The following is a 15,800-nucleotide window of genomic DNA, read 5'->3' on the forward strand; positions in this document are numbered from 1 at the left end:
GAAAATGGAAACAAATTACACCTTCATCAGTCATGGTCAACATGTTGTGGATGCAGCCTCTTTGTAACACCTCAGTTTGCTCAGATTCAGGGCCGACACGCTGTGCAATTCCACAGCATCAGCACAAGCTGCCTGTCAACTTGTTTCAACGTAAAACTGCCTGTTGTAGCAGTGGATACAATTATACCTACTCCGAGTGTGGACTGAGCAAACCAATGTTGACGTACGGAAGTTATTAAGTCAGGGGAATATGCCAGGGCTTTTCATGTCTGGAAAGATTCTTATACTGTCCTGCATTTTAAAATGCAAAACTGGAAGCTAATGTGATGCTGATTTGAGTGTGGATAATGCATCCATGTAGAGCAGTCAGACTCCAGCTATTTTCAAGATGGATAAAACAGGCAATATTTAGTTCAAGATTCTGCATTTTTCCTAAACGCTCCATCATAACACAACTATTTTTTAACAGATAATGTCCTTTTATATGATACTTCTCCTCTGCTGTGCCTGAAATACTAGATGGGCCTTAGCCAATCATGCTCACATAAGCCTTGCAGGGATCGGCACTATAAATTTCAATTAATAGGTTTTACGAGGCATATTTCTCAAGTGACGTTGTCAACAAAGAAGGATGTGGGCACGCTTGAAAATGCATTAGAGCATAACAAATGGTGCTAGTAAACAAGCAGCTGTGATAAATAACATTCCCATCATGTAAAAGGAACTTTCAGCGACATTATTGATCAACTTCCTCTCCTCTCATCCTTGCTCCCCAAAACACACATTTTACTGCTCACAAGAAAAAAGCTCTCCTGCAGGCACACACAGCTTCTCACAGCCTTCTAGGAGTAGCAGCCATCCAGACTTTCATCACGTGCCTTTTCTTGTGTTATTTATCATACCCAAACGCTGCTAAAAAGAAGAGTGGGTGCAGCTTTGAAAGACACTGGCTGTGCACAGGACAGGGGTGCACGGGAAGGACGCTGGAGGCACGAGGCCTGGTAGGATCACGTTGGAGGACTTGTCAACAGAGCTACAGTTGCTGTGGCCTGGGCTGAAGTAACAGCTTCGCCTGCGTTAGCAAGAAGCGCCATGCAACGGAAGCAGGCGTGCAGAAGGAAAGAGTCAGTGCCGAGGACCTGAAGTCCACAGGACAGGCATTTCAGAGCTGCTATTTCAGAGTACTTCTGGTATCCTGGTAGCCTGAGGTGGATCCTTGAATGAGACACCAGTTAACCATGCTCGAGTCTCCTCTGGCAGGCAACTGGCTATCTGACACCGAAGGGGAATGCAGTCAGAGGACCCGGACGGAGAAGTGAGGTGGGGAGCTAAGCACCCGACAGCACCCACACGTCCTCTTAGAAAGTATCTTGTCAGCAACAACCCTGAAATATATAGTACCTTATTTTGTTGTGTGCATGACATCCACACGGGAACATCCCTAAAACAAGTTATCTCTGCCAAGCAGAAGGAGAGATATCACTTGGAAAGAAGATGAGATAGAAATAACTCAATTCCAACGTATTTATAATTTATTTCAAAGTTCACATTTTTTATTTTCTTTGCACATTCAGTATTTCTAATACTGGATTTGGAATTCTGTAAGACTTCTTACAAGACAAAGAAAAATCCTTTGATTAAGGTAGGAGCAACTAAACAAAGGTATAATTCCACCCACTTCATATCTAAGTAAATTTAGCTTAAACCACCAGACAAACCTACCCCTTTAGTTTCCCTAACTATGGAATAGGGACAATGTGCATCTTCGTCAAAGCTGCTTTGTTCATACTGAGTAGCTGTAGAGAATTTTGAGAACAGTTATCACTACCATTTACAGATACAATCTATTTTACCATTATTTTTCACCAGCCATTTAAATGGGAACAGACCTGTACTTAAACTTTTGCACTCCCTTAAGCAAGTGGGTTCAGACTCATATGCAATAAACCAAAGGGGAATACCATAAAGAATTATTTGCATGACATATTCCTTTAAATATTAGGCTTTCTGATTGAGCTCTAAGGCTAAAGCATCTATTAGTCTATTACTGACTGTCTTTTTTCTAAACTATAAGGGTATTTCAACTGAGAACTGGTTTTGTTACTCTTCCTTGTAGGAAGATCAGTAAAAATACACCATAGATTTTGAAAGAGTTGGGAGCGTTAACCAGGATCTCTCTGAATCTGTGCTCTGCAGGGAGTCATTTGAATGCGTACTTCAGCTGTAACTCTTTGGAACTTCTATGATAATGACTTTACTGTCAGTGGAGACGGCCTGAATAAAATGAAAAATACTAAAGCTCCCACGTTCAGCTGGTATTATCCTACCATTAAACAGACTTCAAAAAAAGGAGATACGTGTTCAGCAACATTCACTGTAGCAAGAACTGCTCTGTAATTACACAGCGAGGCATTGAAGATAAAAATGCTTCTTTTTTTTTTTTTTGAATTATCCACTATTTTATGTGCTAATAAATATTTTTATGTAAGCTCTCAATGCTAGTTAATTCGAAAATTAATCTCTAGTGCTTCAGATGGCTATAAGCATCGAGTTTAAGTCTAGAAAGGGCACGCCAGCCATCGTATGCTGAGATGCAGTGAGTTCTCCCACTTCATAGCCTGCGACCTGGGGCAGATTTTCCAGGGCTAGCACAGGAAATGAAAACTCTCTCTCGTTAATCAGTGCTCAGCACAAGAGATGTCTGCAGCCCTCCACCTCCTCTCTGCACTTACAAGCAAGAGCTCATTCCAAGGGAGTGAAGGTCTGCGCAGCCTATGGTAGGGAAACCCAACGCAAGGGAAAAACAACGTACTCCTTGGTATAAAGCTAAGAACAGGCTGGTGGAGCTGAATAAAGGGCTCTCTGAGACCCCGTAGTTCACAGAAAGACGAATAACCTGGACAGGATAAGTCCCTAATGGATAGCTTTCAGATGTTTTAAGTTAATAATGAGGTGGCTGAAAGTCAACCACACTCTTGGCCTCGTGTCTTTCTTCCTGTGATGTTTCATGGGAAAGCCAATCGAAAATCTAGTTAAATTTCACTTGGACAGTGTATTTTAAACTTTGTGGCAGGAAGTATTTTACTTAATGCTATTACAGTGCTTTACAGTTTTATATTGCGTGTCTTAACATGTGAAACAATATAAATGGCTGCAGAAATCTGAACTTAAAAACAAAGTGTCTACTGTTCAAGGTACAGCTTTTGAAAAACTCTGCCAAAACAGACAACAATTATGCCATTTACTGTGTGCTACAACACTCCTAACAGGTGACTGATGCATACTGACGTTCATGTACACAGGGCTTAACAGTTTTATTAGAATTTATCCATTTTATTTCTAGGCACAGATGCCTCAGACTCAAGGGGCATTTCCAGATGATTACTGAGAGTCTATGACTGGTTAAAAAGAGCCAGTCAGCCAAAACCAACCTGCAGAGTATCATAATCCTCTTTAAACAGACTACTTTAAAGCATGATTTTCCTCAATAGCAACTCCACTTAAATTCCCATTTTTTAATTAATTTTATGCTTACGGTGGCATTTTTCCACTTCCTTTTACAGAATTAGCTTTTGCATTTCAGTCTATTTCATTTAAAATAAGATAAAATTACAGAAATGAGAACTATACTATAAAGCACTCAAGTTAAATTATTACGTTACAAATTCTTTTTGTATGCCTTCTTTGGACATAAACAAAATGAAAACTAAAAACGTAATTCAGAAGCTAAGTATGCAGATTCATACTTGAATAAATTTGTCATTTCTTTTCAAATTACCACATATATTCTACAGTGGGTCTATTTCCAGTGGTGTCACACAGTACCTTCGAATAGCCACAGTGAGAGCTTCCGGTGAACTAGCGCAGGGACAAATGACCTCCTGTCTTAGACCTTTGCTTTGGAAGACATTGAGAAATGCATCACAGGAAGAAATAGACCCTGGAGTAAGAAAAAAAAAATCAGAGGAGAAAAATAATCTGATTTCTGAAGTGATGCCATTCAAACTGTAAACTTACCATTGAATATACAGGTTTTTCAGGAGAAAAAAATTTAAAAAGACCCATGTTCACTGGGAAAGAAGACATAGCTACTACAACTATATATATGTATATACAGTTGGGTAAACACCCAGTGAACAATGATTAATTTTTGAGCATAACATCTTTTCACTGTGCTTACACAGAAAAGCCATTACTTTTATATTTATAGTATGCATTTAATTACGATTTTCATTTTAGGATGAGGCAAATTAAAGATTTAATTTAGAAACTCAAAGCAAACTACTACAAACAAGCAGAACACCTATACGTTGGTATTTTAAATACTACAGAGAAACATTTCATACTATTAACTGTCATGATGTGATCCAGATGTGGTTCTCAAGAGTAGTATAAATATTCCTCTAAAATTCTCAATTACTTCTGCCTTTGAGAGCCACCACGCAGAAGAAATGTTCTAATCCTTTCTATAGCTTATTTACTTCAGTCTTTACACATGACTGACATGTTAAACAAAACTAGATTTACTGCAAATTATGTTATATGAAGTATCAAGTTTGCTTCAGGATTAGCTAAAGAAAAATACATTTTAAAGAAATCCAAAATTAATTAGTGTTTCCATAAATACTATATAGTTTGCAGTAGCCAAACCCTGTACTTTGCAAATATTTTAGCTAAGATGACTGAATATTGAAACTTTAAACGTAAGATAGAAAACAATTCCTATTCTCTACTGGACTGCAGAAGCATAGCTTACACGGGTTTGCACCATCAGCCACTATTAGCATACGCAGCGAGGAAAGGTTGATATCTCTCTGATCTCGATGTGCCACCAACGCCCAGTGCATGTCTCTGGATTTTACACAGGCAACTTTTGCTGCAATAAGAACGGGAAGATTACTAATACCCCACATAAAAGCTATACAGCTGTATCATCAATTTGTACTTTTGATTTTGACTATCAAGAATACTTTTGTATATTCTTGTTCCTTACCTTTGTATTGACAGACTTTCTGTATCCATGACAGTGGATTCACTTTCATTAAGGAGTATGGAATACTTATAACATGCATCATGTTCATGACACTCTGAAATCAAATAAGATGAATGGGTTTTATACAACCATTGTGATAATTATTTATGTTGTGTTCTGTGCAGGGGCATCTATGCAAATCACTCTATGTTTGTTTCATTGTCAAGGCTGGCATTGATCTTTTCCTATCTAGCTATCTACATTATGATGAAACAGACCCCCATTTTCTAATGCTTTAATTAAGGATTAAGGATTTAGACTAATCAGATCATAACTTTTAAGCCGTACTGAAAAAAAAATGAAACAGCTTTTCTTCCTCTTTATACTCTAAGCCATTCACTTTTAATAGAAGAAGTAAAAAACACTGAATGAACAATGTCTGTGTACTTGCTGTGTAGGTTAATATAATATTATTCCTAAGCCTGCTAAACTTCAGTATATATGAAGACTCTTTACTCAAAAGGACAAGCAACAGCAACATCCTGTCCAAAGAAATTCATTTTTGTCAAGACTGAAAAACTACTAACGCTAGCTGGGCATAAATTGTTGAAAAGACAGCAGACAGAGAAATTTGAGTCACAGATTAAGCAGAAGTCAATTTATTTTAACAGAAAATAAATGGAAGAGGTTTTTTATTCCTTCTCCAGGTGAGCTAATTTCAGTATTTTCAACAAGGTCATGAGAAGTTGCAGGAAGTTTAGAAAAAGCAGCTGAGTGAAGCCAATGACAGACCCAAAGCCGATCTCCCAGCCTGAGGCAGTCAATTGCTTTAGTGATTTCTCAAGTGTTAGTGCTAAACAAACAGACTGTAAATGAGCTGCTGCTTTACTTCTGTTACGATTTGGAAACATCTTCTGAGGGTAACACGTCTCCCCTCATAGCAGCTCAGGTTAAATACAGTATTTATTTTGGAAAACCTAGGCTTAAGAAAGTTGTTCCTCACACAGGTCAAGTGTCCCAGCAGATTAGTCATCTAAAGACTTGCAGAACTGCAAAAGATAATTCTCCTTTCAGACTGGCACAAATGTAGGTACAGGAAGAGCACTTACAGGGAAGTCACAAAAACAATGAAGTTTGTACCAAGATTAATAGCAAAGGAAGGCATAGAAAAGCTCTATTAGATGCTTGCTTTCAACTTCAGTGATACGGTTTTTTAACATGAGATACTTACGAGCGTTAAGCCTAATAGACCATTTCTGCTTCAGACATGTTACTGCTGCCCTTTTATATTACAAACAGTATAACACCGCATGGAAGAAGTACATTGGATTCCTGGGAATCATGTAGGGCCTGTACATCCTGGGATCCCCAAACAGCAACCCTTCAAAACTTAGTATCTGTTCTTAAAACGATCACTGAATAATAAGTATTTTGTCAGTCACTGACTGCAGCAGCACCTTTGGAAGGAATCCTTAAAAATATGCCAATCGTCTCCCATGTCAGTCGAGGAAGACATTCAAACAGGAAGTAGACAATTTCATAGAATTACAGAATCATAGAATACCAGGTTAGAAGGGACCTTGAGGATCATCTGGTCCAACCTTTCTTGGCAAAATCACAGTCTAGACAAGATGTCCCAGCACACTGTCCAGCTGAATCTTAAAAGTGTCCAATGATGGGGAATCAGCCACTTCCCTGGGGAGATTATTCCAATGGATGATTTTTCTCATTGGGAAAAATTTTCCTCTTGTGTCCAATTGGAAACTCCCCAGGAATAACTTGTACCCATTACCCCTCATCTTTTCCATGTGACTCTGTGTAAAAAGGGAGTCTCCATCTTCTTTGTAGCCACCCTTTAAGTACTGGAACATGGTGATAAGGTCTCCCCTCAGCCTTCTTTTCTCAAGGCTGAACAAACCCAATTCTCTCAGCCTTTCCTCACATGGCGAGCTTCCCAGTCCTTTGATCGTCTGTGTGACCCTTCTCTGGACCCTCTCCAGCGTCTCCACAGCTTTTTTGTAAAGTGGGGACCAAAAGTGAACACAGTATGCCAGGTGTGTCCTGACAAGGGCTGAGTCGAGTGGGATAATGACTTCTTTATCTCTGCTGGTGATGCCCTTGTTGGTGCAGCCCAGCATCCTGTTGGTTTTCTTTGCCACAGCAGCACACTGTTCACTCATATTGAGCTTGTTGTCCACCAGGATCCCCAGGTCCCTTTCCATAGAGCTGCTCTCCAACTGGGTAGATCCCAGCCTGTGCTGCACTCCTGGATTATGTTTTCCCAGGTGTTTTCCCAGTTTAACCTGTCCTTGTTAAGCTTCGTAAGAGTGTGAGCCCAGTCTTCCAGCCTATCTAGGTCTTCCCGCAGGGTGGTTATCTCTTCTGAAGCACCCCCTTCTCCACTCAGTTTGGTATCATCAATTTATGCAATTTAGAGTAACAAAAATACTTTAATGTTATCAAAACCATCTGTTGGTGGGAGTTTTGATAGAGAAGCTAGTCAGTGTCAATATAGCTATGCCATTGGATCATATCCTTACGGAGGCCAGTACTAATTTAACGTTGTTTGTCCTTTAAAGTTTGATCTCAAAATTATGCAGCAGTAAGATCAAAATAACATGGTAAGAATGGAGACAGGGTACTTGACATGCTGGATAAAAATACACTGGCATCTTTACCATGCTTATTATGGGTAAGGGCACCAGCGGAAGATCATGGGTTTAAGTCACATATTTTTTGCTTTCAAAGCAGAAAAAATTGTCTTAGAAGAAGCAGTAGGAGATCCCAGTTTGTGATAGTAATAAGCATAATAGGTTAGTTTATTTTCAAATAGTCACACAAAATAAAAAAACATACTTACTGTAAGAATCCCATGCCATAAACCAACATCCTTCTTGAAATCTAATACATTCACAATTGTTTCAGCTGTCCAACAAAAACAAAACAGAGTTTATTTTTTAGACCATGGCATTGACCCAAGGCAAACCCACTCAAAGGAAGGAAGCTTCAGTATAACATGACTGATGACCTCAAAGCTTAATTTTCATAGTGAGTCTCCACTGCAGGATTTGTATTGGCTAGGACATTATTTGTACCTCTCACAAAGGTATTTTAAATGTGTGCATATTTTCTAAAACCAATAAAAAAAAAATCAGTTTTTTAAATCTAGAAGCCTTTGACACAGATCTATTTAAATAAGACAGGAGCCTGGTGAGAAACAAATTACAATTCACACTTGATTTTAAGGACGAAGCAAGGGAAGTGTACTCCATACCTTCTGTGTATCCACATGCCTGGGTCAGAGCTTGGCAGTGCGTCAGCAGGGCAATCCTTGTCACAGTCACCCCAAGCACGCTTCCATCTTTACATGTTTTGTACTAAAAAGAAATAAGCAGGGAAAGTCAATGTGCAATAGTTGTCCTATTTCCATTATTTAATAGCTATGTTTAAAGTGTTTCCTATGTAGGTGAATGATGGACACATCTAATGACTCTATTTTAAGAAGGCAGCAGTATTGAGGAGTTTGGGAGGCATTTTTTTGTTAAAAGACACTTTTTGCAGACAGGCTGCTCTTTTTGACTGAAGCTTCCCAGGCTTGATACCAGAAATCCATCTGCTGTTTGAAAACAGGCATTATGGAAAAATAATTCTAACAATTCTGATCACGTTAATGACTAAAGGACTGGCTAGATTTAGCAGAGAATAACCTAGTTCAGTCTGCTCAGTGTCCACGTGTTAGATTTTATAGGCCAACCAAAACCTGAGCTTCTCCTTTCTGTGTCTAATAAGGCATGGGATAAGGGCTGACCGTAGAATTCTTGCTGGGTGCTGTTACAGTAATCTATACGCATATAGTCTGAAACACACAAGCTCTTTGATCAGAAGAATATGAAAGAGTCATGAGACAGCCGCAAAAAAAGAGGCGGGAGACCATTGCTGATGATTGCAGTAATTTTTGCAACTTTATGCAAGAGTCTGAAAACTATCAGTGGCAATTAAAGTAAATTAAACATTTATCTTTCTCCATGATGAAGATAATCAGCAAGATTGAAAATGGAGGCTTCTCTGCTTCTCTAGCCCAGTGTTCTGACTGCACGAAAATAGGAAATACCTTTGCTCCATTCACTTAAACTTATTCCCTTTGAATAATCATTTAAATTCAACACTAACATCACTGAATTCAAAGCATTTGAGTCTATGTAGAAGTGGGGAAAAAAGAACGGGAAAAAAAAGGAGAAAAATTAAACTTAAAAGCATCACTAATTTTCTCTTTCTGACGCTGGTCTTCCGGGGGGAGTGTGACTCACAAAGCAGTAAGTGACAGGCAAGCATTTGAACAAGAAGTTCCTTCTTTTTCAAAGGGTCTGAAGGTTGGGATATGACAACTGAAGCTTCACTGTGAAACTTGCCATCTAGACATCTCAAGGCTAGTGGGCAAGCCCACACTGTGAATGAGACCGAGATCGGTCAAGGCAAGTTTAATATAATATTGTGGCAGCCACACCGACGACATAAAAATATTAACGTTAGAAACCCCCAAAATGCAATTTAACATTTCATTAACTTTTCTGAAATCAATATCCAGTATAATTTATTAGAAAATATTACTTATTAACAAGCTATAACAGGATGTTCTTTGCTTCTGTGACTAGTGAATGAATAATGATGTTTACCTAATCCAGAAGTGCCATATGCAATGACTTGAGGAGAAGATGCATCTTCATTAACTCACCTCAATGTAAGCTGTGTCATTGTTTGCATCCTTGATGTGTGGGAACCAGTCACGAGGCGGCTTGGAGAGGTGTTTGGACTCTGTGACAAACCACAGCAGCTTTGGCCAGCCTGAGGTACAAAGAAAAGTCAGCTTTTGTTGAGCTTCTGCCGGATGAGACAAGACAAAATTCTTCTTTGCCAGTTTTTTCCCAAATGCCTGTGTCACCATTACCTAAACATTGTTCTCTTAAACCTCAGCGCAGCACGGGAAAGAGGATTTTCCAGAACTGCTTTCTTAACACGGCTATCAAGCACCAAGGCCTTCTCGGACAACCCCTGAAGAAATGGCTGGGCAGTTTAAGGTGTTGTTGACCCAAACAGTTTATTACCACCCTGGTGTCAGAGGTTACTGTCCCTACCGCTTAGCTATAGGACTGAACTGTACGAATGCTTCTCATTTGCTACAGTCCTAGGTCTGTTGGTTTGATTTCGCTTGTGGCCACAGATGATCTCGGCAGCCTGGCTGAGCCAGCAGAGAACCAAATCAGGAGCACTCACAGTGCTCAGCAGCCATGAGGCGGGAGCAAGATCTCTCCCAGCCAGGGACTCCCAGTGGGGGCAATCGCGTCCCAGCAGCCACGGCTGCTCCCGGGGCAAGTGTTTCATCACAAGCCTGATCCTCACCCACTACAACTAAACAAGTGACTGTTGCTGTAGCAAATGACCCATGATATCCATGATTAACAAGGGTTAGCTTACCTTTAAACTGTGGTATCTCCCCTGTGGGGCTTTTAGGCAGTCCTTTATGGCATGCGTCACTAGTCAAGGCCACAGTAACTCCACAGCTTCCCAGCAAAAAGCCTATTTGTTGACTTCCTGCATCCTAAGAGATGACAAAATAAAAGCAATACACAGAATTGATTAAAAGTGATTACAGGCTGAAAACGTTATGTCCTTGGGCATATTATCTTGAGAGGAAAACAGTCTCTTTCCTTTAAGCAACTTAGCAGATTAGCAAAACTCATTGTACATTGACAACCTAGATGATAGCCTCTTGTCCGTTACAACATAAATCACAAAGAGAACTGAAGCCATCAGATGGCTCCCACTCTCATATTTCTTCAGAAATGATGAGTGGCTGGGAGGGTGGCTGACATGCCAGAGGGCTGTGCCTTCCAGGGGGACCCCTGGAGAAATGGCCCAACGGGAATCTCACCAAGTTCAACCAAGGCAAATGCAAAGTCCTGAGCCTGGGGAGGAACAACCCCTTGCACCAGCGCTGGCTGGGGCGCTGACTGGCTGGAAAGTAAAGGACCTGGGGGTCCTGGTGGACACCAAGTTGAATGTGAGCCAGCAATGTGCTCTTGCACAAAGAGGGCAAATGGTATCCTGTGTTAGGGAAAGTATTGCCAGAAGGTTGAGGGAGGTGATCCTTCCCCTCTACTCAGCACTACTAGAGGGGAAGTGCTGAATCCAGTTCTGGAATTCCAACTATAAGACATGGAGCTAATGGAGAGAGTCCAGCGAAGGCCCATTATGATAATTAAGGGACTGAAGCATCTTTGCTATGAGGAACAACTGAGAGAGCTGGGACTGCTCAGCCTTGAGAAGGTTTAGAGGGGTGTACATGAGTACACATCAATGTGTACAAACATCTGAAGGGAGGGCGTAAAGAAGATCAAGCCAGGCTTTTCCCAGTGGTGGCCAGTGACAGGACCAGAGGCAATGGGCACAAACCAAAACCGAAGAGGTTCCTTCTGAACATCAGGAAACACTTTCTTACTGTGTGGGTAACTGGCACAGGTTGCCCAGAGAGGTTGTGGAGTCTCTGTCCTTGGAGATCCTCAAAAGCCACCTGGACATAGTCCTGGGCAACCTGCTCTACATGGCCCTGCTTGAGCAGGGAAGCTGGACCAGATGCCCTTCAGAGGTCTCAGTCAACCTCAACCATTCTGTGATTCTGTGATGATTCTAGGAAATAACATGGGCTATAAATCCTTCCACCTGGAAAAAGCTTTCAACCCTTAAGATGTTATGATGGGCATACAGTGGTGACAGTATCACTATTTATGCTGATCTAACCTGGTTTGTCAATAGCAATTTCATTGAGTAGTTACAGACACATTTCAGAAGCACTACAGATAGACAAGTGCCCATTAGAGAAAGCACATAACATTTTACTTTCATCAAGGGGATATAGGCAGCGAGGCTAAAAAGTCATGTAATGATTTTCAAGTCTAGGCCATAACTGTTCTTTAAGAGATGCTATACTTCTGCAGCATTATGTCTGCCTTATGTTTAGTGTCTTGTCATGATTCTTTCATGAACTTTACATCTATCCACTAGGGTTTTCAACAGAGCCTTAGATGTAAATGCATATAGAAATACTAACCCTTTCTTCACAGAATGATTCTATAGAAAATAGCCTACAGAGTCTTAAAAGATCAAATTAAAATATCTTTCAAATCAACCATAAAGCACACTTAACCATGGAAGCAACCAGAAATACAGAATGGTCGCCTTAATTTATTGATTTATTCAAAGCAAAACTGTATGATAGAAGGAATCTATCTGACTAATTTTTAATCCAATTTTTATGTAGCCAAATAAAGCCATCTAAAATGGAGAAGCAATGAGAACAGAGGAGAAACAAAAGCTTGTTTTCCATACCATCTCAAAATATGTATAAGGTAGCAATTATCAGAACTTTGATAGCTGAGTAAATAATGCGGGACAATAAACTGATCTGTCAAAACTATGCTATGTAGCTCCTTCCATCCGGAATTACTGCATTTGCTTTTGCATATAAAACCAGGAAAAACTGTCAAGGTATTTTTTCAGAAAGACTTTTTAAAATTAAGCTTGTGCATCATCTTTTCCAATAAAAAACCAGACAAGGAAAGTAGCTTTTGAACAACAGAGAATAATACTAGCATATCCATGAAGAACATTTTGGGGAGCATGCTGTTGACTCCATCGTACCTGCACCAGGGGAGCTTAGAGGACAAAAAGGGCTTTGTCAGGCATTGCTGTCCTCACTGGTGCTTGTGTTAGCTCATCCATATCCATGTTTTAAACCCCTGGGACAAGTACTTAGCCAGACAGGATCCTGGTTCAACATTAGGATGAGACCTGGTGTCTCCACTCTTGGAGTCTGCTCAACAGAAGGAAATGTGGGTACCTGAACAGTGCAGGAGAAATGGCTCTCCTTGGAGGTCCCTTTAGAAAGAATGGCAGGAAGATGAGGGCTGGAGTGCTCCATGGAGAACATCACTCCTTGGACAAGACATAGCCTCTGTCTTGTCCAGAGACTTGCTACTCTATCATGTATAAAGGGAGGTCACCAGTTTTTTGAAGTATCTGATCCATACTACCATTTTCCCAAATTTCCCACTAAATTCAATCTAAAAAATGGTTACCTATGTATGTATATGTATGAATTTCTAACTACCAATTAAAAAAAAGTGCATATAACAGCAACTGCATCATTCTCAATTTCAAATTAGAAATAAAATGTTGTTGTAACTGGATGCCCTACAAAAGACTGCTAGCAAGCTGTTTCACCACCGTACCAAGAAAATGCCGACTCTCAAGCAATTGAATTCCATTTAACGCAGGACTTTATAAGCAGAAACTAACCTAATCAATCCCATTAAGAAATCTAACATATGTAAACCAGTAGAAAGCTCGGACCGTAGAGCATCAGCATATCGTGGCCCAGGGGGATGCATCAGTTAAGAAGTGATCTGCCAAGCTCTTCTCATAGCAAAACAAAACAACAGGAAGAGGAAATTTGTATTAACAGTTTGAGTTTTTTAGATAACACAAGAAAGAATGACTATGCTTCCACTTAGTGCCCTATCAAGCAGGTCAGAGCATGTCCACATAAATATTCATTCATTTGTAGTAGTTCACGCATAAGCAGAGAGAATCACGTATAGATTACTTAATACAATCTACTCACATGTCACAGTTTCTAATAACAGGCTGTTTTACATCAGGACAACCCCATCTCAAAAGCATTAAAATCTTCGCTCCATTCTTTTCTGTACAATTACTTCTTTTATTTGAAAGGACAATGTGGCTAAACAATTATGTGGCACAATACTACCACAGGAAATTGGAAGAATTTCACCATGTGTGGACAATACCCAGTGTGTTTTACAGATTTTCAAATCCTATGCCGTGCCCTTGTTGTCCACACTAAATACTGCCTTGCAAGAAAAAAACAAATCAAGATGCTGAAGTAGAGGTACTGTGATAAACACTGTTCTCTACGGCCATAGGAGCTCCAGTTGAGGATTTACAGTACAAACACAATGAAGTTTTCTGGCAGTCTGCGCGTCTGCGTCCGTTATCCCCACTTTGAGTCTCAGTCTCGCACCTCCTAACGAGCTCTCACTACAACTCCTGCCTGCTTCTGGTGGCTTCATCCTGACTTAGAAGCAAAAAGTACTGCAGAGAACAGCGACATGAAGAAGAGGTCGACATGAAGAAGAGGTCAACGTCCTTTGCCCCACGGAGGTGCCCCTGCGATACCTGCTGCACCACAGAAGCAATTATTACTAACTACTCAAGTGGTGCTGAGCTACTGGATTGAGAGCCAGGAGATGGAAGATCTGAAACCATCTCAAGCTGAGAGCCTTATACATCCCACAGAGATATCACAACCCCACCTACACACTCAAGCACAGGAACATGATAGTCTTCGCTGTTCCTCATACCCCAACAGGACAGGCCCAGAGCAGTGAGGAAAAAGCACTTGGGTAAAACTTGTAAGTTTGAAAAATTAAGTTTGAGGTGCAAATGCAGTCATTTGCTTGAAGCAATCAAAGCTTCCATGTGGGCCAGGAAAAAGACCACTGACTTTAAAGGCATTGATTATTTCAGATTTCAGAGACAAGCTATTGGCATCCCTTTGAGTAATGTAAAATGGATGTCTGCAATGCTGAAAAGTGCTTTGTAAGTAAAAAAAAAAGAAGAAATCAAATTATCTGCTGCCAAAAAAAAAAAAGATCCTCCTCCCCCCCTAAATAAAATCACCCTCCTGCCCGTAAAGTGAATAAATTTTCAGGGGGCCCTGTTTTGTCAGCAGTGTTATTTGCTATTTTGGTAATTTATGCTAACGTGCTACTTTGGCAAACCCTCACTTGCCACAAATACTTTATTTTGCTGAATTTTGTGGGGGTAGAAAAAACTTCAGGGAGCCAGCGGAGACCAGGTGAAACAACTCAACCACCACAGTCCCAACCGCAGACGGGGAGAGACTTGCCAGCAATGCTCATTGTCAAATCCACCACAATTCACAGTTTGAAATGACACATAATGCAGGTGGAAGGCAAAAGACAGAGATGAGATATTGTAGCATGAGGTTTGAGACCGATTGCTGACTTTGGAACTATCATTTTACATTTCTTGAAGGCACAGCACTTGCTGAGGTACGAAAAATGAGGTCTGCATAGCTTTAGACTATGTCTGCACACACCTAGAGAGATCAATCTTTCAGATGAAGCGAGCCGGAAATCCTCTCTGCTGTAGGTAGCCATTCAAGGTTCTCTAAAGACTTTTATTAAAGGATCCCTAAAGGTTTTCACCAGTACCTGCAGGCAAATTGTCTTCTTCCTGCTGCAGAGAGTGATAATTCATTGTCAGGATAAAAAAATCCCACGTGTGGTTGCATTTCAGCATGCTGTTAATGTCATTTCTGTAATGCTTTGTGAGAGTATCTGTGTGAAGGAAAACAATTATGATCCTTTCTCTGCGAGTGAGAGTGCATGTCCTTATCTAATAAGGAAGGAAGGAAGAGACAGCCTGTGCGAAGGTTGGCCTGATAAAGGTTACTCCTGTCCACTTGCAAATCCCAGACTGCTTTCAAAATGAGAATTATGTGGCGAAGCCTCGCAGACTGAACTAATCTTGTTTTCTGTTACGATGCTTACTGGAGCTCCATTTGCCCTTACCCTAACAAAAATTTGCTGGTAAAAACAAATAGGGCAACCACCAGACATAAAGGCCAAGCATCACCAGTTCTGAAACAAAAGTGAAAAGGCATTCAGAAAACCTTCTCTTTTTAAAACACAAATACAAAAGACCTTAACAAAAGTTAAACACAAAG

General features: G+C 40.4%; 1 protein-coding gene across 6 annotated transcripts in view; it reads right to left on the minus strand.

The window, feature by feature from the left end:
- DIP2C (disco interacting protein 2 homolog C) overlaps window positions 1-15,800 on the minus strand; it is a 325,831-nt gene that overhangs the window by 76,593 nt on the left and 233,438 nt on the right. For all 6 annotated transcript variants that reach the window (XM_063324435.1, XM_063324438.1, XM_063324436.1 and 3 more), the window contains 7 exons: window positions 10,445-10,568; window positions 9,705-9,814; window positions 8,247-8,349; window positions 7,833-7,897; window positions 4,994-5,087; window positions 4,757-4,876; window positions 3,826-3,940 (listed from right to left, as the gene is read on the minus strand). In XM_063324435.1, coding sequence (XP_063180505.1) covers window positions 3,826-3,940; window positions 4,757-4,876; window positions 4,994-5,087; window positions 7,833-7,897; window positions 8,247-8,349; window positions 9,705-9,814; window positions 10,445-10,568 — 731 coding nt within the window. The remainder of the gene's footprint in view (window positions 1-3,825; window positions 3,941-4,756; window positions 4,877-4,993; window positions 5,088-7,832; window positions 7,898-8,246; window positions 8,350-9,704; window positions 9,815-10,444; window positions 10,569-15,800) is intronic.

This window comes from Chroicocephalus ridibundus, chromosome 2, assembly GCF_963924245.1.
Source record: "Chroicocephalus ridibundus chromosome 2, bChrRid1.1, whole genome shotgun sequence".
Taxonomy (NCBI): Eukaryota; Metazoa; Chordata; class Aves; order Charadriiformes; family Laridae; genus Chroicocephalus; species Chroicocephalus ridibundus.